The sequence below is a fragment of the Macrosteles quadrilineatus genome, unplaced genomic scaffold (genome assembly GCF_028750875.1).
Source record: "Macrosteles quadrilineatus isolate MER2022 unplaced genomic scaffold, UCM_ALF_1.0 Scaffold_7__1_contigs__length_78375512, whole genome shotgun sequence".
In the NCBI taxonomy this organism is placed as follows: domain Eukaryota; kingdom Metazoa; phylum Arthropoda; class Insecta; order Hemiptera; family Cicadellidae; genus Macrosteles; species Macrosteles quadrilineatus.
In genome coordinates, this window is record NW_026542600.1 from 6,443,746 (window position 1) to 6,469,334 (window position 25,589).

General features: G+C 35.6%; 2 protein-coding genes across 3 annotated transcripts in view; one reads left to right on the forward strand and one right to left on the reverse strand.

The window, feature by feature from the left end:
* LOC128998754 (cytoplasmic polyadenylation element-binding protein 1-like) overlaps positions 1 to 20,022 on the forward strand; it is a 51,934-nt gene extending 31,912 nt beyond the window's left edge. Inside the window, exons 4-13 of one of the 2 annotated variants that reach the window (XM_054425090.1) lie at positions 4,907 to 5,088; positions 7,097 to 7,187; positions 8,685 to 8,856; positions 9,772 to 9,851; positions 12,510 to 12,665; positions 13,222 to 13,320; positions 14,585 to 14,750; positions 15,706 to 15,833; positions 17,734 to 17,944; positions 19,011 to 20,022. In XM_054425090.1, coding sequence (XP_054281065.1) covers positions 4,907 to 5,088; positions 7,097 to 7,187; positions 8,685 to 8,856; positions 9,772 to 9,851; positions 12,510 to 12,665; positions 13,222 to 13,320; positions 14,585 to 14,750; positions 15,706 to 15,833; positions 17,734 to 17,943 — 1,284 coding nt within the window. In that variant the 3' untranslated portion in view covers position 17,944; positions 19,011 to 20,022. The remainder of the gene's footprint in view (positions 1 to 4,906; positions 5,089 to 7,096; positions 7,188 to 8,684; positions 8,857 to 9,771; positions 9,852 to 12,509; positions 12,666 to 13,221; positions 13,321 to 14,584; positions 14,751 to 15,705; positions 15,834 to 17,733; positions 17,945 to 19,010) is intronic. The other variant, XM_054425091.1, reaches the window with a different exon arrangement.
* Positions 20,023 to 20,119: 97 nt separating this feature from the next.
* Positions 20,120 to 25,373, reverse strand: LOC128998362 (DNA-directed RNA polymerases I, II, and III subunit RPABC5). Its single transcript, XM_054424466.1, has 3 exons — positions 25,275 to 25,373; positions 24,159 to 24,261; positions 20,120 to 21,113 (listed from the first exon to the last, which is right to left on the reverse strand). Exons 2-3 carry the CDS (start codon positions 24,251 to 24,253, stop codon positions 21,005 to 21,007), a joined length of 204 nt encoding a protein of 67 aa, XP_054280441.1. The 5' UTR covers positions 24,254 to 24,261; positions 25,275 to 25,373; the 3' UTR covers positions 20,120 to 21,004.
* Positions 25,374 to 25,589: the final 216 nt, after the last annotated feature.

A 25,589-nucleotide genomic window follows, 5' to 3' on the forward strand; every position in this document is an offset into this window, starting at 1 on the left:
TATTATTCGCAATTTAATTTGCTTGAAATAGCTAGTATTTTAAAAATGATTTTGAACTATGGTATGACTTATTGATTTATTTCTCATTCCTATTATCGAAGATAAAAAAGGGTGTCCATAGAAATATTTACAAGGGAAATCTTAAAAAAATTAGTAACATTATGGGAAAGTTTTGGTTTTCTGTGATGGTGATCGTGCAACAATATTAATTCAAAATAAATACAACACCATAACCCTACACGAATAATTTACATGGATTATGCAGCTTGTAGTAGAATAAACGGTATCAGCAATCTGACACATATTTTCTCCAAATAGCTTGTCAACAACCTGTATCATGGGTAATTTTTGGGGTAAGTATGATATTTTATGGGGGAAAATCACAAAAGTTGCAATAGATTTTAAACCGTATTTGTTACAGCAATGAGGGATTGCACTGTGTGGTTTAGAATTATAAGAACCATACACATTAATTTTAATCAAAACCGGCTTTTTCCTAAAATCAGATTTTTTTTATTTTATGCGGTTTTATTGGAAAATAAAAAAAATTTACAATAGCCTACCTTTTGCACCGTAATTTTTACAGAAATTCGAATTATACCATTTTGTTCAGAATAAAAAGGGTTACAACATACTAAATGTATATCAAAATCGTTCGGGCCATTTTTGAGAAAATTATATTTTTCCGTTATTTTAAATAGTTTGTTTTGGGAAAATCACCATCAAACATCAAATTTCAAAAAATGAAAAACACCTGGAGATACCATGGATTAGTACCTACAAACAAATTTCATCAAAATCGGACCACAGGTGTAGTCTGTAGCTCTGTACACATCGACACTTAAAGACACACAAACGCAGACATCACTTCGAAAACCACTCTTTTGGGTCCAAAAAGGGTATATCCACTCAAAACTCAAACTCGAAAATTTTTATGAAAACAATACTTTCTCCATATATGTTATAGGGGGAGAAAGTAAAATGCACGGCTTTGTATACAGACACTTTTACCAAGTTAAAACTACTCTCTCAATATAGTGCAAATTTTTTTAAATATATGTACTGTGAGATATTGATTGTTTTGGGTTTATTTTAAAATATTGGTGCAAAATTTTTAAATAATGACGTTTTGCTTTTAAATTTTATTAGTTTTTTGTTTATAAATTTTAAAATATTCAGAAAGTACATGGATAACAATACACACAAGGACTTCTGTACTATGTTTGCCTGGAACGTGCTCAGGGGAATTTACTTCATAAAATAATAACAATAACGCTTTTAAAAACTAAGATTTTGCTACAGTGAAGAGAAGACAACATAAAGTTTTGGAGTAGTGAAGCTAAATATATATTGCCAAATGAGTCTAATAATTACATGTTTTAAGATTTCTTTGAGATCCCATCTGAGTATTTAGTTAAATTATTTGTAAACTGAACTTGACTTTAAAAACAATGTGTGTATGTCGTTAGCACGATAACTCATGAAAAACGTCCGATTTTGATGAAATTTGGTACAAGTGAAAACCCACGTTTATCAGAACGAATTCGTGAACTAGCTCAATCAGACTAAGGAAACAGGGTTAAAAATGTATTTTCTCCTCTTGACCCCAACATAAAATTTGGCAATTTCCCTCTAGACCATTTTGTTAAGCTTTAAAACTTTTTAATTCATTAAACTAAAATGCGTTATTGTACGTCTAAAGGTTACGAAGGAAAATTTAGGACCGTAGACTTAAAATACCCACGTTATTCCAATGGAGAATAAATAAACTGCTGTACTTTGCTTGTTTATGGATATTTTTGCAACAGGTATGTGTTTGGCCTTAAATTAAAAAAAAAATATTGTAAGTATAATGAATCATCTGTTTTCATCCCATGTACTGAATGTGGTTGGCAGAACAAGTATTTGGCCAGTCATCAAAATATTTACTCCTTATGCTATTTTATCGTTATGCTATACTATCTGCTACCCCTATCTGTAACCATGCGGCTGTTTAGAACCTTAAGACAACAACAAGATGTTTTATGGTTTGTTCGATCTTCCTAAATGATTTCGTGACCTTCTTATACAAATGAATTAATTATATTCGCTATAACAATTCCTAACAATTAAGTCAACAATGTATTTTGGGTCCAGTAGACTGGTGCACAGCCATCTCTTGTCCATGTCTGATGATTTCTGTTAGGACGAAATTAAATATCTACATCATAAACAGAATATTGATTGTATGTTTTAGTCTTAAATTCATATAACCTTTTTTAACCTGTGCAGTTTTTGAAACGTGTTGTGAACAGGTTTTGGTTATTAGTCATTCATTTACTTCCTTAGTTTCTTCAGCCTTCATCAGGCTTCATACAGGAGTATATCCAAGAGCAAAAGTTGTGAACGTTACCTCTTCAAACAAAAACTTAATTGAGAAGCCATGTGTTTTAAATACAAATTACTTATCCATATCAAACTCAGGGATTCCAAACTGTTCACACAATTATGTTAGGAATAATCCACAATAATTGGGAAAAACTGTCTGCTGCCGATTTCAAGAAAACTTCTGGCTCAATGTCCCGAGCTAGACCAGTAAATCTACATGATATGTGAGTGAACAAAGCTAATAAAGCTTTCATTGACTGTCAAAACTTTTCAGTTTCGGTAACAAATCTAGATATAACTCTCTTCAGATATTTTAATCAACAATGTTATACGTTTTATGACCAACAGCAAAAGCTTAAACTTTCTAGAAGTTAAATACTTTGTTGTTTAGAAATATGATTACGTAAATAATACTGTTTCCCTAATTTGTATGTGTTTAGTTGGGTGTAAAGAGTTTTAAAAATTAAATAGGCCTAACACAACACGATTGTACTTAAGGAAGCACGAAGCACTTAAAGTGTAATGTTTAAAATCAGCATCAACCCAGTGTAAGATTATAAATGTAGGTTAATACAATAAGCTCCAACTATATGAAACCGTGCCATAATCAGAAATTCTGTTGGTTGGATTTTTACAGAAATTTGTGTTATTTAAAAAAAAATCTAGTCGAGCTTTTACTATTGTGATTGAAGAACGTCTGCAAAAGTGTTTTGATATAAAAACTCACGCATTTTCCGCGATCGCGGAGGGCGATTATGATATTGGGCGGAGACAAGGATGACGTTTACATGACCGCGGAAAATGTTCAAGATTTTACTTGTGATCGCGGAAAACGGTGAAGAGTTTTCATGACCGCAGCAGACGATTATCATGTCTACGCGATCGCGAGACAGGGCTTGGGTTTTGCCGCGATCGCGGCTTCTATAATGATAACGATTCTTATTACTGTGGTTTTAAAATGTTTGATTATTTCTGTCGGAGATTCGGATAATCAGTGATTTGCATAGTTGGAGTTGGGATAATTGGAGTTCTACTGTAGTTATATTTTCATCACAACTAGCAATAAAGCAACAGATGCAATTGATTTCCACGCAACACAGTTTGGGTTTTCTGCTTACATCAATGTTAGATGATCCTTGATATAACTTGGCGAGTGATATAGTAGTGGTGATGGAATCTCACAATACAAGAAAGCGAATATGCATTGTTACAAATGATACGCCATCATTTCTATCTTCCTTTCTGTTGTTGTGTTATATGATATATCGTAGTACATTTATCTTATATTTTGTTATACGCAAGAGATTATTAGAGCTTGAGTACTTTGAAGGATGGATAATACGATTCTTTACTTAAGAACAGACTATATTTCTATGTGTTTAATTAAAGGGATTTATTCAGGCAGTTTTTGTTTGCTCGTGAAAATTAGTTTTTGTTTGTTCAACGAGGAGAGTTTATAAATTGGAAATTTCATCACATTGACAATCTTTATGGTTTTAAAATAATATTTATCTTTCATTTAACTTATAAACAGTACATTACACATATTTGACTTTCAAAAATAATTAAATCAATTTTTATCCAAAATCTAAGCTTAAAAATTTGTTTTGTTGTTTACATTGAATATAAATTGGACGGACAGTTTGTCATACATTTGTTGTTGTCGCACCCAATGATTGGATGTGGATGTGAGCTATGAAATTGCTATCCGCGGCGATGGCGAATGGAGTGCGTTCAGCTGATACATTATATAGACTTGCCAGACTTCTTGGATATCTTGGCAGACTTAGAGAAGCAGTAATGTTACATGAAACGCTCCATGACTTTTAAGCCCTCTTTTATTGGGTTATAAAGTGGAGTTATAGCAACAGACATATTCTGTTCATATTGTATAGGCCTCATTGCATGCTCTATTTCGGCATTACAAGACGCAACAACAGATCCATTCTTCTGTTTGTCTACTTAAGTAGCGAAGAATCATTTATTTTCTCTCATATAAAGATATTTTAATAGTTAGCTTCTGAAAGTTAAGTTAATTGTTGTGGGTTAATGTAATGGTACAACCCCATTACATTAAAAATTAGATATCAAGAGTTATTGCAGCTCTTGTGTTTTCCCCATAAAAATATCATAGTTACTCCCACCACTTACCCATGATAAAGGTTGTTGACAATGGGAGAAAGTATATGTATGTAGTCCTGATACCTTTTATTTTTATTTCAGCCTAACGGCAATCAACTAAAAAATTAAATATACTGTATACATACTGTACATAGCCGCCTTTTGCGAGTTTTTATCCCAATATTAGGGATTTTGGAGGATTTATTTCAACTATATAAATGTTTTAAATATGTTTTTCCTAGATTATAAATGGTAATTTGGATTTTGCTTTAGTAGTATTCTGGTTAAGGCACACATCTGCACACAGCTGTATGCCACTCTTGGAAACTTCCATTCCAAAGCCCCACTTCCTGGGAAGACACAGGGCTGGACACTCCTCAGTATTGATTGTTGTAAAAGTACATTTGGTTTGTTGCAGAGTGTGAGGCCTCCCAGTTTTTCTCCCTTTAGCTCAAGTTTACCGTTGGATTCACTAGTTTCCTGGTACAATAACAACAACGGATTCGACATCCAAGTAACACAACCCTTCAGCCCCATCTCGCCAGTTGGTGGTCCTGCACCCAACGCGTTGCGAGGATACTCACCCAACAACCAACACAGGTTAGTTTGTACAAAATTATCCTAACGTTCGGTTTCAACAACAGTTGTATGTTTTTCAAAAGACTATCTATAATCTAGGCCCGAGGTTTGCATGTGAAAGGCTATATTGGGTCCAAGATACATTTGCGCCCCCTTACCCCCTTTTTATGAATGTGTTTTCTTCTTTGCGCCCCCAATACACATAAAGCCCCTTGCCCAACTCCATTTACTAAAGGTGCCCTGCTATAATCACCTTTCAACCGACGGGGGTTACCTAAAACCCCAATTTGGCAAGGCCGTAGCCGGGGGGGTAAGGGGTCAAACCCCCCCCCCACGAAATCCCGAAATTTAGTAGTCAACATTAATACTGGGTTTAAAATTAAATTATAAAATGTAAATCATAACAGAGGATCCAACAACATAACAACATTAACATTGTGCATTGCATGCATACTAATTTTTTAGATTTTTTTTAAATTAAAATACAAGACACAAAAATGCACAAGTATAAATATCACATGGATGCAGTAGGTTACAGCCTTACTCCCTACTGTCGGGGAAAAAAGTTTAGACACTCGAGTTTGGAGCTCTACAGAAAAGTAACCGAATAACTTAGAAAAACGCGTAGTATATATACATTTTTGTTGTTTTATTCTACGTATTCCTGTGAAAACAAAAAATTTTAGCTCGTTTAGGAAATTTTTTATGACAGTCGGAAGGAAAAAACTGCCTGTTTTTAGAGTACCAAAAACCATCTTATGAATTTGAAAATTCGCACAATGTAAACTAAACGGCAGAACTTTATCAAACTTTAATACAATATGGACACATATATAATGAATTAATTTGAGTAGTTTCAGGATTTTTTCTCCACCCAAAAAGTGTTTGTTGTAACTTTTGTAAATCAATTTTTTTCTCAAATACGGCAAACGCTAGAAAAAAATTTAAAAGCTTGTTTTGGAGGTGATTAGTTTTGTATTTGAAATATTGATACTGCTCAACCAAATTGTTACGCACATTATTTTATTAGTAGTCTTTGCCGTGCGCTGCGTGACTGTAGTACTGTAGAGTGCGCGTGCGGTGCGATCCAGAATATAGCATATTAACTCATAGACTATCCGCTAGGGGGCACTAGGTACGGGGTGCAGGCGGCAAGACCAAGACGCCAACCAACACGTGCTGCTGCTGCTGCTGGCGCCGTCTAGGTTGGTTAAGGTCTCACGGACGCAGGACGCACGGTGCACGGTGACAAGACCAAGTGTAGTGTAGTGTGTAGTGTGTAGGCCTACCTGGTATCAACCAACGTATCAACTAACGAACTGAGTGATTAAGCGCCAAAACATGGCAGAAGGAGGGTTAGTGCTGTTTAACTTACCATACTAATACACATAATTAGCAGATAACTTCTGTTATGTTTTCTATTATTTTCCCCACTTTTTTTAAACTTGCTTAACGATTTTGCACTATAACCGATTTATTTACCTATTATTATGTTTTGCAATATCCATTCATATTTAATGTAATTCTAATAAATCTGATCTATTAAATAGGAATAGGTATTAAAACTATGAAGTATTTACAATATAGAGTAGCCTACAATACGTTTTGAGATTTATGAATGCAATAGGCATAACAGTTTTTTAAATGTCTATTTGCTCATGACAAACAACAGGTGAAATGGGAGTTTATATGGACAATTGGGCACGGTTTTAGGTGTTAAAAATGGCTTTGAAAATTCCAAATTTTTCCGGGGGAGGACCCCCAGACCCCCATGCTTTATTGGCCCCTGCTTTATCAAACCCCCGGTGGCCACCCTCTTGTCAAGGTCCTAAAACCGAACCGACCTGACCCCCCCCCCCTCCCGAAAGTTTGTCCTGGCTACCGCCTTGCAATTTGGTAATAACAAATAAATGCGTTTCATGCAGCCGTCGCCACTGTACTTTTCGTAAAAGTATTGATAAAGAGTAAAACATTAAATAGGCCTAAATATTTTCTCTGTTTGTAAACACAGTTGTTTGTGTACTTGCAGTGATTGCAGCAGCCCATTGATGGATTCATTCGGCAGTTTCAATAGAACTTCTCATTCCACATCACCTTCCAACTCAGACTCCAGCATGGTGGTGAGTAACAGAACAATACTCGGCCAGGGAATTTACACCTAGATGTTCACCTTCCATCCCCCATTTTCCCACCTTCCCACCTTTGTTGCCCAAGTGTTCAAGCCTTAGTTAGTTAAAAGCATATAAAGATTCATCAAATAGCTTTTATACAACTTAAATTATTACTGGGGTAATCATTCAATCACATTCCTATTCAGTATTTTATCATGATGGCTATTAGATTTCTAAATGTTCTTGGATTTCCACATCTGACTCTTAAACCATTTTTGCGAATGAGAACAACTCCCTGTCTTTCTGTCAAGTGGCTTGTGGTTGGACAATTAACTTTTATCTGCAGTTATATTTATAAATTAAATATGTTTGTTTTAATTTATATTGAATCGTTTAATTGGCTGCAACGGCAATCAAAAGCATTGTTTGAATATAATTTGAGAATTTTTGAATCGTCAATTATGTACTCATTCTCAAATATAATTACATTTTTGGACCTAATCTATTTAGGTTTGTTTATTATGTCATGCTCTAGGTACCCTCCTTGCTATTTGTATAACACGAAAGCAGGTCTATTCCCCGATCATAGAACTGTGCTGTCACTCAATAGTATCTTGATTCTTCGGAAGAAATTTACATCTAACATACTGTACCAATTTAACTTAGTTTGAAAGCGTACAAAATTGCAATATTATATTGTAGGCTACATTTCATTACTGAACACAGTTATAAATTAATTATAAAATCCACCTGTAATCAGTAGTTGTTTTCTATTAGGCCTAATTGGCATTTTCACAGCAAAATTTTCCATTTCAATTAGGTTAAAAAAAGTTTGGTTCAACAGATCGACAACCCATCATTTTGCAGAGTAATTTTGAACCGCATTTTGACTGTGGATATGCCCCAGTCCTCACGGCACGGGTTGGACTGGGATTCTGTGACATGGGGCTTTGGAGGTTGAACACTCCTGATCAGAAGACTTAAAATTAAGATTAACGGTGTATTTTGGTTGAATTGCCTATTTACATATCTAAGTTATATAAAATGTTTTGCATTCATGTCAGTCTCTGGTTTTAAAATGTGTTAGTTTGTGTAAGTTGAAAAAAATATCATACACCGTCAATCCCTTTTATGTAATAGATGAAAAAATTGTAATAAGTAAATAGATGTGTGGTGACAGGTTGTCGTACACAACCTGCCACCTTGGATATTTGTTGCGGCAATGGATAAAATATAATAATGTAATGGATTTTTGGCAGTGTATTTTGTCTTGCCTGTTTGAATGAAAATAAATTTTAAAAACTTTTCCAAGTCCTCACATTTTCAATCAAGCACAGAGTGTATTCAGTCGCAGTGCCATTAAGTACGTGTTACAACCTATCTAGATATACTGTAATACAGTATGTTCCTAGCATGAACTGTACTGCTCTGAAATTTGATTAAGAAACCTGACTTGGAAACATAAACGTAATCAGCATTTGGAATTATGGACGTCGCCTTTTGCAGCAGTCTCTGAACTTGTCTGGGGGTGTCTTCTCTCCGCCTACGGAGCAGGAGCTGGCCAACCTGAGAGCTCTACACTCGCTAACCTGGCCTTCAAATGAGAGTTCGGTACTGTCTGAACGTGCCCAACCCCAACCTGCGGCTTCTGCTAATCAAACCAAGAACCAAGCATCAGGTAAGAAACTCGAGCGAGTTGTATTTGATTCATCTAAGGTAAACTTAGCAATTTTTATTACAGAATGTGTGGATCTATTAAACATTCTATTTATGAAAGGGTTGTCAAACAATAAAAAATGAGTTTAAACAATGACACTTGGCAAAGAAATTATTTGGCAACTAAGTTGACTACAAGTAAAGCCTTGTTCACACGGGGCGAGTTTACAAGCTACTCGCCAGCGTGTAAGAAGCCGGCGAGTTGGCGAGTGTGCTTGTATTTGTTCACACGGAGATTGTCCACTCGCCAACTCGCAGACGTGTGGAAAGACGCCGGCGAGTGCGCTTGTAGTCGTTCACACGATGCTTTTTCCACTCGCTCAGTAGCTGGCTTGAACCAAATCCTCCAACATCTTTGAGTAACAAGCGCACAAGCACAAGCAACTGTGTTCACACTGGGCTACTTTACACGCCTACTCGCTCAAAAGCTGACGAGTTGGCGTGTAAAGTAGCGGCAGCGTCAACTTTTTTCAGAGCTTTTTTACAAGCAGCTTTTGAGCGAGTACGTCGTTCACACTGAGCTATTTTACTAGCTGCGTGTAAAAAAGCCGGTGTGTAGCTTATAAACTCGCCCCGTGTGAACGGGGCTTAACAAAATAACTGATGTATATTTAACAAGCAGGTATAGGTAACTTAATTTAATTAGACTAAGCTTAAACATAGTGGGTTGGGAAGAAGACCAATCTATTTAAAAATAAATTGTAGTTACAAGATTTATATAAAGGTGCATCTTCTCACTTGCAGAAACTAAGCCATTGAAACTAGCTATTCTTTAGTAAATATGCTCCTTTAAGGCTTGGTGATGTGGTTGTTGGCTACTATATACTGTACAACCTGATTTGGTCACTTCTGATCAAGATTGTGTATTTCTGTTCAGCTCCTGTATCAACAGACGCGATGACTTGGTGTGGCGTGTTGCCTGTTCGGATTGAAGATGAACCAATGTATTCTAGCAAGGTAAGCAAAAAAGTTTAACTCTCTTCTCCTTCTTCACAAATGTACACATTTGTTAATCTCTTAACTCTCCATCAATATCTCCTTTAATATATAATAACATAATTATAAATAATGTAGTGGTATTAGCTTAGTCCTGCAAACATTTCTTAAAAATGCTTTTCCTGGAGTAAACGTAAAATGCTAGTATTGCTCTGCTCAGAGACAATTACTTGACCTACCGAAATATATTATTTTATAAGTGGCTGCTGTAGTATATTACGCTACAATGCTGGGAAGTAGGTGTTTATACCGTTTCATAATGAATAATATACAGTAATGTGAGTACTGTTAACATATTCCCAGGTGAGTTGCATACTATCAACAAGTTTTATTCAGACATGCAGACTAACATAATACAGGGTGTGTTGATATGGTTCATAGACTGATTTCAGGAAAAGAAATGTTTTGAACATTTATGGATAACGGACTAAAAATCTTCAAAATAGTTTCCTTTTAAGTTAACACACCTCTCCCAGCGAGTTTTCCACTGGCAGAACTCAAAGGCTCCCTGCAACTCATTTAAGAATTATGTTCAGAATTTTCGAACTGCTGCGGCGCCGAACCGCTTCCATTTCAAGTCCTTCTTCACACGGGAGAACAACAAGAATCTCTGGGAACGAGGTCCAGGTTGTAGAGCGGCTGCGTAAGCGTCGTTACGTTGTTTCAGACCAAAATCTAAATTACTCCTTAACTGCCACAAGCTGCTACTACTTGTCGTCCCTGAGAGCACTTTAGGTACAAGTTTGTCAAAGACCTTCCTCATCATCAAATGTTCAGAAACTATTTGAAACACTAGTCCAAATTCATTCCATCCACTATGAGTCTAATGCTCAAGCATCAATCACTATTCAGAACATCGGCACTTTAACCAGATTTTCTTCGTTCCTTGACGTTACAGGCCTTCCAGCACGATCATCGTCTTCGAAGGCATCTTCAAACTGATTTGGTCAAATGAAAACCATGGCATATCTCACAGGCAAACCGAGGAGGGTTCAATGGCATACCTGAGACCACCCTGACCGCTCGTGACCGGGATGTGCTCCACTTCATGAGAAATAATGAGTCTTGAAACCTAAATAACACACCCTGTATCATTAACAATATTTTTTTCGTGGGGAGGAGGTAAAAATGCATTTACGCACACTGAGATGCTCAATGGCCTCTCAGCAGTGCTGGACTCCCGCGGGCTCAATGTCCTCAGACTATAGGCTAAAAAACCCCCCTCATCTCCTAGGACACTAGCCTGGAACCGTTTAACACATTACTTTGGGCTAGGTATTTTTTATGAACTAGGGCACTAGGGCTTTCCTTCTTATTTCCTCCAAAAACTAAGGCCAATGAAGATCAACCTTTTTAGCCCGAAGGATAGCCTCGGTTAACTGCTTTACACAGTTCCTCCCCCTGGAGCATAGCTCCAACAATGTTGTCTGGAGTAATGTCGACACCAATCTCAGAGATCAAGGAGGCTTGGCGGACATGCCACCTGTTACAAAAGAAGGTGTGCTCGGCCGTGTCTGCAATGTCCGGGTTGGGGACTGTCCAGAAGAGTCTGAGCTGACGGCCTTCCCCATTCTGTGCAAAAAGGCCCGGAAATATCCAGAAATTAAATACCCAACCTCACCATGCTCCCGTTCCACCCATGGTCGGATGCTGGGAATGAGCCTGGCGGTCCAGATCCCCAAGACTCGGTGTCCCAGCGGTCGCGTTCTTCTTTGGCAGCAGTCTCTCTGTATACTTCAGATCTCATGCAGTAGATCGCTTGTCATCAGTATGTGGCTTTTGCAGGAGCGGGGACTGCCGACGTTTGGCATAAGTCTACTAAGGGCAGCAACTTCCTTAGGGACTTTGTCAACAGTTTGTTTAGCTAACTAATACTAATTAAATTAACAATCAACTATATTAACTAATAACTAATTAACTCTACATTAATATCCACTATCATTTTGCCACTTTTTTAACCAATCTTTACCAATCTTTTTTATCTTTGGTTGTTTTTGTTCATGTTTTTATATGAAGTACTCAAAACTCATAGGCCTACATGTTTTTGGATTCAACAGGCAGCAGATTTGAGCAAACTTCTTAAGAACTAACTAGGCCTATTATTTTGTGTGAAATTTCAGAATATTGTTTATCCTATGGATCTTCTGTAATACATTATCACAGTTCCCACACAATGGCGGTTGTCAATTAAAGTGAACCAAACTAACAAACTATTAGCATTGTTGCAGTGGGCATGTGTATCAGGCTTAGGGGAGAGAGAGGTAATCTTGTCATGGTGGATGAGATATACTTTCATTCAGCCTTTATCAATAGTGACAATAAATTTACCAAACTCCAGCTGACTTTACGATTCCTATCTGTAAACGACTTTCTGATCAAAAATGAGTACAGAAACCAACTGTTTACTGTGTAGTGTACTTACACCAGAGAATGTTGAACAACTCCATTAACAACTCCATAATATCATAACGAATAGAAAAATTGATTTTGGCATTGGGGTAAAAACATTTTTTGGCGCGTTGTGTGGATACAGTAAAAGCGTGCTAATCCGGCATCAGTCGCAAGATCTTAGAACATATTTTGTATACTGTTTTAAAGCCAATTTTAATGTGTTTGTAGGTGTTCCTGGGTGGAGTTCCTTGGGATGTGGCTGAGGATACGCTAGTCAGCGTGCTTAGTCAGTTCGGCAAAGTGAAGGTGGAATGGCCGGGCAAAGAGCACCTGGCAAGCCATCCAAAGGGTTATGTTTACGTGATTTTCGAATCTGAAAAACAGGTATAGGAACATTAATTGACTTTTCTCTTGTTTAGTTTTATAACTAAACAATGATGGTGGATCATGACTTGCACAATGGTTCAACGTTTCTCCAAAGTAAATAATATCTAATAAATATACAGTTTGTATTTATAGAAAATGTAAAGTATCGAAACAATGGAGAATGTACTGGTATAGTTTTGATTACTCTGAGTTGATTGTCTTGTTTAGGCCTATAACATTGGTTGGCCTGCAAAATGTTCAGGTTATCCCATGGGTCTGAGGGAGATAAGGGTGAATTGTGCTAGCTCTCAGTTCGAGCCATTATTTGATTTAATATACTCTTAAAACCAATGTTAAATAGCACTTTGAAACATGTGTACAGTGTTTTCAAAAACTTGTATCTATTTAAATACATAATAATTTTCATAGTTCATGATTGAAGTTACTATTTTTTAAATTATGTTACTTTGATGTTTTGAATTTAGTTAATTGCAGTAGGTATGTGAAATGGTTTTTCCTTCTAACGACAAACTTGAACATTTCAAAAATGTAATTTTACATTCTTCTGTCTTAGGTCAAAGCCATGTTGAATAGTTGTCCCAGGAAAGTATCAACGAAGAATGGGAGAAAATGGTATTTCCGCATTTCATCTAGAAAGATGAAGTCAAAAGAGGTAAATTATGGTTAAATATAAATATTTTGTGTATGAAAACAACAGATCTTGTGTTAAATGTTTGAAATAATAGCCTCAGGAAAGTGTCAGAAAAGAAGTGTGGTATAGTCTTCCATTCACAATCTTTGTATTGAGGATGAACAATGCTGGTGTGGATTTCAGGTCTGCTACAACCAGGAGCCTACTTTAATGTAATTGATTCAAGGTGGGAAATGAAAGATAGATTATATGATGTCAGAGAATTGGCTTTCACAGCAATTTATGGCACTGTCTGAAGAAAGGGTCTTGTATATAAATTCTCAAACGTTCCTTGTCTTGTACTTCTGCTCTAAATGTCATGAGATAGAATGTACATGGTTCTGTGGGGAGTAATGGAAGCAGTTTCAGGAACGTCAAAGGCTAGTTTACATAGCTTATTTTTCTCTAACTCAGTCCAGAAAGTTCGATATGCAGATTGCTGTGGCAACTCTAGCTACAAATTACTTGGCTGTAACAGAGACCTGAGACGACCTTGCAGCGTCAGAGGCTTATTTGTCAACCAAAAGCTTAAACCTAAACTTAAGATGCACTCTAAGCCTCAAAACTTCCATAGGTTATCAGTCCTCTGTGACCAATTTTTCCCTAGTACTTTTACCTAGTGTAGCCTAAATAAACCTCTGTACCTTAATTATTCCCATTTTGTTATCTGTGAATACTGATGGCTTGGAATTAAAATATACATAGCTGTTGGAGTTCCTCTCACTCAGAGGAATTACAAAAGTACACAGAAAACAAATTATTTGGAATTCTAAGGACTGGGTTCAGTTGACATGAGTATAGTTTGTAAGAGCTCGGAATTAAAATGTATTTAGTTTATGAGTTCTGATCACTCAGAATAATATTTACTAGCGGTACCAAAAAAACAAAATTATTTGGAAAAGCTCAATCGGAGACTAAAACAATCAAAATTGATTATCATTGTAACATATTTGATTTATTTTTACCATACGGATGTTTACAAGTATAAGTGTAAATATATCGGTTAGTGTTTGACGACATATTTGATCTATTATAATCCTATAATAGTGTCAGCACGTAATATGCTAATCAAGAAGTTGTTTACAGGAGTTCTGATCACTCGGAAATAAAATCACTTGGAGTTATGGGATGGTCCCAAATCTGCCGCCCGCTCGGCCCATCCCTTGGGCTGACTTTGTACCCTTCAAAAAAGAGAAAAATCTTACGATACTTAGTAGAGTGTGACAGTCTGAGTTTATGTTTACAGGTGCAAGTGATTCCATGGTCTCTCATGAACAGCAACCATGTCCTTGTCCCGGCTCAGAAACTGGACCCAAACACAACAGTTTTTGTCGGAGCTTTGCACGGAATGCTCACAGCAGAGGGGCTGTTTGCAGTCATGAATGATCTATTTGGTGGTGTGGTATATGCTGGTAGGTTAAACATTATATGAGGGATTCATTCTTTTGAACCATTAGAACATTAATTTGTATTATTACCAACTGAGATGGTGACGCCACCTAGGTGTGTATTTTAACCAAATATTAGAGGAGGGTGAGTGTAAAATAAAGTGTGAAGATCCGTCTAGCTTTGTTACTGACCAAAATCAGCCTTTTCTTTAACCAGGTGGAAATGGCCAATAACAATATGTACTGAGTTATAAGAAATTAAATTGTAAGTGTATCAAAATCTACATTTCATTACAGGTCATGTGGCACATTTTACTGACCCAAACATAGTGTTAATCATAAGCAAATTGTAGCGTCTAAGCCTTCTAGTCATTTAGGTTGAAATTTTTTTGAAAAAAAAACCCTCATACGCTGATAAACATTTCCTAAAATTTGTCCCTGAATTCATAAAAAAGAAATGAACCTATCAAAATTCAGGAATTTTCTAAAAGAGCATATAATAAATCTAGCTTTATATTCTTTTTATGGGTTTTCCACCTCCCAGAAATAGAAATTGTAGTTTTATTTTATGTATCTGACACTATTCACAGTAACACCAATGTACATGATTTACGATGAATAAAGATGTTTGAATATGAATATATAAATATTTATCAGTTTTCCAGTGGTAAAATAATATTTATGACATTTGATTGTGAATGTTTAGTTGCTATTTTCAGTGGGACATTGAACTATAAGAAATTATCATATTTTATTTGGAGACTGTTACAAACTTGTTCATTGTATAAAACATGTGTGATATTTGTAACCAACTGTACACACATATGAATTCAAGAATTGAGTTTGTAGCTGGAAATCCCAAGCTCAGAGGGACTGAAAACTCTTATATTATAAACAGCAAAACTCTTACAGCTCTGTTCAACAAAGTATAAAGTTTGCTGGAACTCACCTTTGTCTGAATGTTTTTTTACTCTTATAGGAATCGATACCGACAAATACAAGTACCCCATCGGCTCAGCGCGAGTGACCTTCGATAATCTGAGCTCTTACATTCTAGCAGTGCAGACAGCCTTCGTCGAAATAAAGACTACCAAGTTTTGCAAGAAGGTGAGGCAGTTTATACACCCTGTTATACCTGTATAGGGGTCTCAATCCCGAATCCCGGGATCCCGGCCGATTTTTGATACCTAGAAATCCCGGGATTGGTGACTTTTAATCCCGGGATTAACGGGATTGCAAAACCTATGTTTATATTGATTTTTTTGTGAATTTTAGGACTTTTTACTTGAGGAAAACTAATAATAATAGTCCAATAACACTTGAAACACATATACTCTTTATTTTTAGGACGATTATACGAAATGGTATAAGTAGGCCTAATGATCTTTTTGATTGGACAATTTAATTATCATTAAACTCAATAGGCGAACGAATGTAGGCCTAAATATATGCTTCAGTTTTTAGACGATTTGGATTTACTTTCTGTAAATGTTATTACATTAGTTAGAACTTAATTACAGTAGGCCTACAAGTTATTTTGAGTTTTACTGTTGACATTAAACGTAAACAACGCAAAATTCGTGTAGCAAATATAACATTGCAAGGAAATTTAAGTAGGTATTATTTTCATTGATGCCATAAAATATAACTATTAACACACGATTATAATCTCATTACAGTATTAAGATTGCTTATATTTAGGGTGTATAGCTTTATCTTCGCATTTGGTTATTAGTGTGGTGATTAAATTTCTTACAATCTAAAATTACGTTTTTCATACACGCGCTACTACATAAGCAGATGGTTTATTGTTTTACAGTATCTTATATTGTTTTATTGCTGTTAGTCAGAATAACATTTTTACGCTGCTACTCGTGATTCTTCCCATTTGATCTTTTTCTCTTAGCTATCTTTAATCTATCCATTAGCGTGACGTATCTAGGCTACGTGCGAGTGCGGTTGCTCGTGATTTTTTTAATGTATTTATTATATTCTAGAGTGACATATCAACATTTATACACTGTAAATAAGAAATACGGGCGATGAAAGTTCGTCGTGGTAATATTTATTTACTTAGAAAACGGAAACATTGCGCAGTGTAACACTGGTAAAACTGGCCAAAGTTTGAAACATTAAAGTACTCAACAAGGGGACTTCTCGCTCATTTAAAATGGCTAAAAAGTTAAAAATCATAATATTATATAATCCCGGGATTGATCCCGGGATCGGCTGAGACGAATCCCGAAATCCCGTGATTTGATTGAAGGCCCGGGATTGAGACCCCTATAACCTGTATCAACTGTTAGAGCACCTTGTATATTGCTCTAATATGAAAGCCCTGAACTATCGGTAGTTGCAATAAGTGAAGCTAAGGAGCTACTGTTTGGTTTTATTGCAACATACCTGTATGTATTTCTTGTAACAGTTGTATATTAGTTTTACCCAGGTGGAACTTCCCCGCCAATTGCAGCAAAATCGCCAGATCCCGCGACTACGAGTATGCTACATCATCATTGCACCTGTGTCCACAGTGAAATCATAAACATCTCCCGTGTTCACGGGTACATCATCATCGTCACCTGCAAGCTTGGCTGATTATTAACTTTTTAAATCATTGCTTTTTGTTTTAAAAACATGTTTATGTACAACACACTGTGGCCTTCCTTTGCTTGCGGCCTAGTAGTAAATCCAGCACCTACCTTCAAACCAAAATGTGAAGTGGTCCTTTCTTCTTTCCCTAGGTGTAGATTAAATGAAAACTACAAATGCATTTACTTGCGATGAATTTCATTAAAAACAACTACTGTCATCTTCTCAATGGCTTTGTCACCTGGTGAAAAATTTAACAGCACAAAGTCTTGTGAAGTTGAAAAACAATAATCTTCTTATGAAAAATTGTGAGTTACACTCAGTGTAGATTTGCTATCAAGGTGGTCTTGCTATTATGGTTCCTTTTATTGTTGTTAAAGTTTAACAGAAATGGGTTTTAATTGTGCGATGTTTGTAGGTACAAATAGACCCGTACCTCGAAGATTCAGCATGCTCCACCTGCAAGTTCCAGCAAGGGCCGTACTTCTGCCGGGAGTTTACATGTTTCCGATACTTCTGCCGCAGCTGCTGGTTGGTCCATGAGCTACTGACCAATCACATGTACATCACACGCAGCTCTAAAAACTCGACCGGGCAGCCCACGCAGATGCGATTCTCTCAACAGTGAGGTACGTAGTTCTACATTGGGCGAATTGCGCTTCCTTGAATATAAACTGGTTATTTCCACAAATATAAAACATCGAGTATGTACACTTTATACACACTTCTTTAAACGATTAGATTACCCAACTTCAGCTTTTTTGTCCCATTTTCACACACTAGGGCGGTAGACAAAGGCTGGAACCAATTTCACATTACTTCAGGGTAGTCCTAGAGGGTTGCCGCATCATCACTTAGATCAAATCCATTGATGATTGGTGGGATTTGAACCCAGGACCACGGGGATTGAAGTCCCACGCTCTACCACTAGAGATCACTTTACTACTTTAGTATTTAACCACTAAGATTTTGAGTGTGGGCTCTATTTGTGAAGTAGAATATTTCTGTTTGATGTTAAGGTGGGCATGGGACTTATTATGACAAACTTCTACGAGAGCAGTTCAGAAAGTTAGGAACGATTCTCCCAGACGTCCCTAGTCACTTTGCAGTTTGACAGAACTTTTACTCATTACATGTTTACAGTTCTTTCACAAACTTGATGATAAAGTTCTATAGGTTATAAGTTTTTGGCTAACCAAAATTGTACCTATTACAGACTGCACATCATAACTAGCAGGATTTTTAACGTTTTTACTTGAAAAACCACATTTTTAACTTGAATTTTGCAACAAAAGGCAACGCAGCAACACTTCTGCTTTGAGTGCTGGACAGTCACTGGGGCCAAAACGTCTGTACTTGAAAGTGTGCAACCCCAAATCAAATGGAAACATTCCTTACTTTCCTAATAGCTCTCATAGTTAACATTGAACTTGATGTATCAAAAAACTTACTAAATGAATACTTTTGTTCTAAATTTGATCAGTGGCTTTGCTGGTAGATTTCAGTAGCAAACTAAATATTGATAGTGATATAGTAGACGTAATAAAATAATGCCTACCACATCATACTTTTGCTTTGACACAAAATTATAGGTAAAGAAAATTAACAAGATGAACTAACTATAGGGTCTGTATCAAGATAGAAATATTTAAAATTAAAATACGACTCACAATTCAATATGTTTTTCTTTTTCAGGAGCGGAAGACTGATTCCTTGACAATAAATTAACACTGCGAAAACAAAAGACTGAAATGAGAATGTAATTGAAACGATTACACGACTAACTTGTAACTTGAGTCGGAACTTTTATATGTAAACTTGTGCCTCAGCTTGGATGTTCCGACTTTTAACATAGATAGATTTGTATTTTGTTTTTTATTAATATTTATGATATGCGCTTTACTAACACAGGAGGACTTTAGTATGCTTTTATGATTGTCAAAGTGCAGAAGTTTTGTATAATTGCAAAGTAAGATTTCATACTTTTACGGCAACAATGATTTGTCCTCGATCTTAAATTTTTTATTTATTTTATATGAAGATATCGATTGTTTTTACTTATAGCGCTACTTATATTCTCTATTGGTGATGGTATATGTAGGAACAAATTGAAATTATATAAACAAAATAAGTCATATAGACTATGACAACAATGTTCCTAGGAGAGTACAACTACTATCAGATGAAAATTCTGTTTTCAATGTGTTTTTAGTTGTTTAAGTTACTTTAGTGTGTCCATCAGATGTGTGTTATAAGTTATGATGAAATGTAGTAATAATTTATGTATTGAAAACAGTATTTTACCAATACTAAAATATGTATGATTATTGACTTTATCTTGAAGCTTTGTTATTTTGTAGTATTGTGTTTTTGTAGGCGAACTAATCAGTACACAACGCCTAGAGTTTATATGAATCTAACTTCTTCTTTGCTGTTATTTATTTTATATGTAAGAGTTTGATACTTAGTTTTATTATCAAACCTTGTTTGTTGATCGGTGATGGATTTTCGGGTTAATGCCTATTTCAAGTCATTATTGTCATTCTTCAAGTCATTATTGTTAGAACTTTGTAGTCCATTGAAATGGCAAATTTGTTAAGGTATTTAATATTCCTTGTTACTTCTTGTTTTGTTACCAAACTAAAATGATTTCTCGTATATGTTACACATGTTACGAAAGTATATTAAATATTGTTCAATAGTTCAACCATGTGTTTTTATTTTCCACAACTACAATGGGATGAGGTAAAAATCTTAAAGGGAATAATAAATAATTAAGGATTAATTAAAAACAGAAATTTAACAAATTGCTTGTATTATAAAAAAACATCTTAAATGTTAAAATCACAGGTATTTTGAACTACCATTATATCTACAAGAGAACTAAAAGTTTTCAAATTAATAATAAGCAGACTCCCTAAGTTATAACTGAATTTGGGTAAACAATATTTTCTTGTGCAACTAACTTAGTGAGCAAAGTGAGCAATTGACTCACTCAAGAGAAATACTTACTTAATGGTTTCTTGAGTGAGGCAATTGCACTTTGCACTCGAGTTGCACATTATATTTTTCCTACAGTTATCATGAAACAAATAAATTGGTAAAGAAACGTAACATATTTTTACACAGAAGTGAACTTTTAATATGACATTTAATGATACAACAGTACAACAGCTGACCAGCTGATTTACAGCCAGTGCTGCCAACGTATTTCGCGCGCATAAGACCTTGTCTGCATGTTACGCGCTCACTATTTCGTGCCTTCACGTTGCAAATCTGGAGTGAGACAATATTAACATTGTCTCACTGATGAGCGAATTGGCCACTTTGCTTTCTCAAATCAGTGAGAGAACATGTACATTGTTAGGTAACTGTAGGAAAATCTAAATGTGTACAGTTAAAATTGATTACCTTTTGAATCACAAGTTGTTTTTTAAAGAATTGATATAATTTGTAATAAATCAGAAATTTTACAAAGTAACCTCTATTTTTCAACTGATAAGTAATTCCACATCAATATCCTACACTTGCAGTTCTTTTGAATACATTATTCTAAACAAACATCTGACAAGCTTGGAATTTAGACTTCTGATTAATGCTAAATACATCTTCAATTCATTCACTAGCTTATTGAAAATTATAAGGAGATTTGTCTTAAAACGACGAGAAGTACTGACAAGAAAGTGGAACTATTTTTCAAGCGGAGCATAGTTGAGTAACTTCTCAATTAAGTCCACATGTCCCAGTAGCATTCTTCTGCAGCAATATCTCTTCAGGCCAAGAGCATCCAAAGCATCACTAAAAAAAACAACAACAATGAGAACTACAACCACTGGAGTTCTTTACATCGTTTTTGTTGGTAAGAGTGATATGAAAAATTATAAAAGATAGGTTAGAACCATGGTGTTTGCCTTATAGGTAGGCCTATGCCATTTTTATTTTGTTAGTGTTAAACAATTAATTATGATGGACATAATGCGCATGGTTCCTATGATACACAAATTAAATATGAGATTTTAAACCATTATTAACACCTAGATTATAGTATATAGTAGAACATCATCTATCCGAGGACCTCGGATAGTTGGACTTTTTACCAAAACAGCCGGAGCCTGGTGTTTTTCAGAAAATTGGCCGAGTCAAGCTGAGCTTTTACAAATTGTGGTCTCAGAAAAAAAAATTGAACATTCTCCTCAATTGCAGTAGACAATTACCTATGATTTCCCGTCAATGTGGGAGACGAAGATGATGTCTACAAGACCGAGGACTCAGGTCTTACAGACACCATTCAGCGAACCCTGCTATAGCGGTATCAGCTTGTATAAAGTATTTTGTTTTTTTTCCAATCATAGGCTAATGTTTTACACATTTAATTAGACCAAAAATAAATGCAAATAAGTCTAATATTATTATTTATTTTATTGAAAGCTAATAAAATAGGAAATACAATTAAAATTAAAGTTTGTTGTTTAAGATCATAAACAAACTGTTATTATTGAATGTTTTCAATAATAAACATTCAAAGTTTAAATATGGACAAAACAATCACTGTTGGTATGGAAACGACGTACAATTGCCCTTTCCCTCTGAAACTAGGCCTTGAACTATCTCATTTCTTATATCATCAGATTTTTCCAAAAACCTGTCCCACTCATCCTACAGTTACATCGTAAATAATGTTTTATCCTGGTACACGTAAACTTACATCATAGTTTCACAAGACAACACACTGACAGTTGATGTTACTTTACAGAAAAAATGGTGTAATACAGAGCTGGAATGGAATCCTTACAAACAAAAATTTTTAAATTCTGTGAATTAGGGTAATATTAATTTTTAGTGCTGCAACCTGCCGGAGAAATACTGAGCAATGTTAAAAAAAGTGTGTAGGATGGCCATCTATGCTGGCTGGACGAGCTGACGGGAAAACCAGTAGTGGCCAGCAGTGCTGGCCGTCCGACCTGAGATGCACGGTACCATGTAAACATGACAAGCTGATATAGAACATAGCCGTGTCCAGCAGGGCTGGCCATTTGAGTTGAGAGGAACTTTCCTAAAACAGTTTTGAGCTAAAATAGCAAAGGGTTAAATTTGTGTACAGTATTTTAATTTGTATGATTTTCTCTTGTCTTTCTTTAAAAATATGTATCTTGATTTGTTACTTGATGGAAAAAGTACCTACATCCCTTTTGGTGTGTTTCAACACCTCCTCATACAGAAATATGATGCTTTCTTCATGCTATCAGATATTTTATCCATGGAAGGCCCCTCAACAACCGTAGCAAGTACGACACACGATGTGTACAAGCAATAATTGCTTAAGATTTCAACATGTGATTTGATTGCAGCATCGCAGAAAGTGCCTTCTTGATAAGCCCCCTGAATCCCTTCATAGCCTTTTCGTCATGATCACTCTGAGTTAATTTTGTTTAATATAGTGCTTTCGAGGTAAATTTGTTTAGGGAGAAACAAATTGTTGAACGCAGTTTCATGCCGACTTTTTAAGTGTGGAGACAAGTAAGCCAGCCAATTGATAGTTTATTACCATTATCCGATACGATAATTATTCCCATTTTTACAGCTATGTTTCACGGATGATATTTAATATTCACAATGATGATGATATAACTATTCACAAGTTAACTCGAGCAGGCAAACATCTAGTCATGATATCAATTAGCCTACATCAACAACAGTATGTTATTTATTTTATGATTACTTATTTATATGGTGATTATCATCGAATGTGATCATAAGTTAGTTATAGGCTAATGCAAAAGTTAACCATAAGCCCTGAACATTCTCCACCCCTCACACACTTTTCCTAGATCCAAAAACTCATATCCGTTTTTCTTTGTTAACTATCGATAAATTTCCATAGGGATTAGATAGCCTATTTTTCACACAATTCTAATTACAGACGATTCATACTTAACAGGACTGTTAATTTCCACACGCATTGTGTTTCGGTACCATGACAAGACAAATTGACACTTATAGTGGGAATCAGCTGGAATAATTTAGTAGCCTAGGCTAAATAAAAAAAGTAGATTGTGCTCGTATCAATCAGATTTGAAATACCGGTCCCAGTGGTAGATTGTCGGAGGCCTAAATACAAACTCACGGATAAACGTCTTAAAATGTTAGTATAAAACAAGTTTTTTGACAATAGACTCAATAGTATCAACTTATTTTAATTGTAGGCCTAGATTTTGGTAAAATGAAATCAAATTTACTTTTAAGTTCAATATTTTAGTGACAGGAAAATGGTGGATCGAAAGCTTTAAGAATAACCTATAGGCCTACAGAATTACTTAGTTTGAGGTTTTTGTCATTATGAACGAATCAAATATTTATAGCTGAAATTCATGAATACCGGTAACTGTTGCCTTAACTATTTGTCCAATAGCCTAACCAAAACTATACTAACTTATACCTCCCGCAAAGATTCGTGGCAGCTGAAGGATTAGGACGGTCGTTGGTGTCCCAGCCCCAAAATTAGCCCTCGCTCGGCTGCTCTGGGTTTTGACCATGAGTCACCCACTAGGCTCAATGCATAGTTTGAAGAATTTTTGTATATCACCATAAAGTGTATTAATTAACGTCATTTTTGTAACCTGCATCAAATAACAAGAACATTGAGCCCAAACACAAAATAATTGCAATGATATTAAGCATACCTCGACACGAAAAAACTGTCTATTATTTTAAAACCAAATGTATGTAATATCGTCGCAATTATTTCGTGTTGTTGTGAGGCTAGACCTCTGATTTAGGGTCACTGGATGGAACAAGTTTTGTAACATTGTTTTGCAATACTGTAATATACATTAAGTTACTCACCCTTCAGTGTACTCCGCTTGTAAAAGGCCCAAATATGCTTCCCATTTATTACCGATGACTTTACCACATGTAAAACAACGAACTGGAATGATCATCTTTAACCCTGTAAAAAAAGATTTGTTTATTAAATACTAGTAATTGTGTACTACCTTTTCGAGGTCAATATTTGAGAAACCTAGATCCACTTTCAATTCTAGTGTTTTCTGTACATCTTTTAAACGGCAGGCCTTATAACAATATCAAAAAATAATATACGGCACTGGATGTATGTGCTATGATGAGGCTTGAACCTTGAACCAACAGGCTAGATATAAATAATCCAAAAATTAAGAACAACCAGCCCAAAATCAATTAAACCTAACTTAAAGAGTTCCTAGCCTTAACCTATTGCAATTCTGACAGTATGCTTGAAAATCAATGTATATGTACTACCTAATAGGTTTTAGCTTTTTCAGATATATCTAGATGGATGGGTATTCAAACAGTGTCGTAGCCAGGGGGGGGGGGTCCTGGGGGTCCAGACTTTAATATAATCCCTTCTGGTCTTTAATATAATATTTTTTTGTTAAATTAAATGTAAAATTATACAATCATACTGTATTGACGTTGGGGTTGGTTACTTTCAATGCCAAGAGAGCTAAAAAGGACTGTTTCAGGGCCTATATTTTTAAAATTTTTCTCGGACCCCCTTTTACCTGGGGGGTATGGAATACCCCCCAGACCCCCGGTCGGTCGACCCCTCCTATTTTGAAATCCTGGCTACGTCACTGATTCAAACAATGATTGTGATCTAAATTACCGTTATTTCACACTCAACACTGTTTTTAACCTAAAGACAAGATCCCAGATCTCTTCAGCAATTCTATGCTCTCAAGAGTTTTTAACCAAATTATTATGTAAATATAACCAATATTACAATATAAATATACAATATATAAATGTAAATATAAATTTAACCAATAGTTGTAAATATTGTTTTTTTGTATTAGTAATCGTGTTTAAAGTGACGCTGTCAATCCCACATTGTGGGTAAAAGACGAAGAAGGAGGTATTAAGGTATTATTTTAAATAAAAAAAATATCTTAAGGCAGTCTCAGATCAGTATATATGTCTTACCTGCGTTTGTGTGTTATTTCTTTGAATTAAACAAAGACAAAGTCTGCAAAAGAATGATAGGTCTGACACCGTCACTATAAGGTTAAGGTTGAGGTTATGTCAAAGAAAAACAAACATAAAACTAAAACAAAACAAAACAGCTTACAGCTGGCTTGATTATGATAATGTCATGACGTGCTTCTTATTGATTTTTCTGCTTTCTACGTTTGCAACGACAGGCTAAGCTATGTGTGTGCTATGTAGCTACTCTCCGCATTCTATCTAGCTAACTCCAATACATACATTTACATTTACACACACGCATTTATTTATTTC

Excerpts from the sequence above, each read along its gene's own strand:
- LOC128998362 (XM_054424466.1), bottom strand. The coding sequence starts at position 24,253 with ATGATCATTCCAGTTCGTTGTTTTACATGTGGTAAAGTCATCGGTAAT. Across the intron at positions 21,114-24,158 it reads CAAGCGGAGTACACTGAAGG|TGATGCTTTGGATGCTCTTG; the intron begins GTGAGTAACTTA and ends TGTTTTTTTTAG.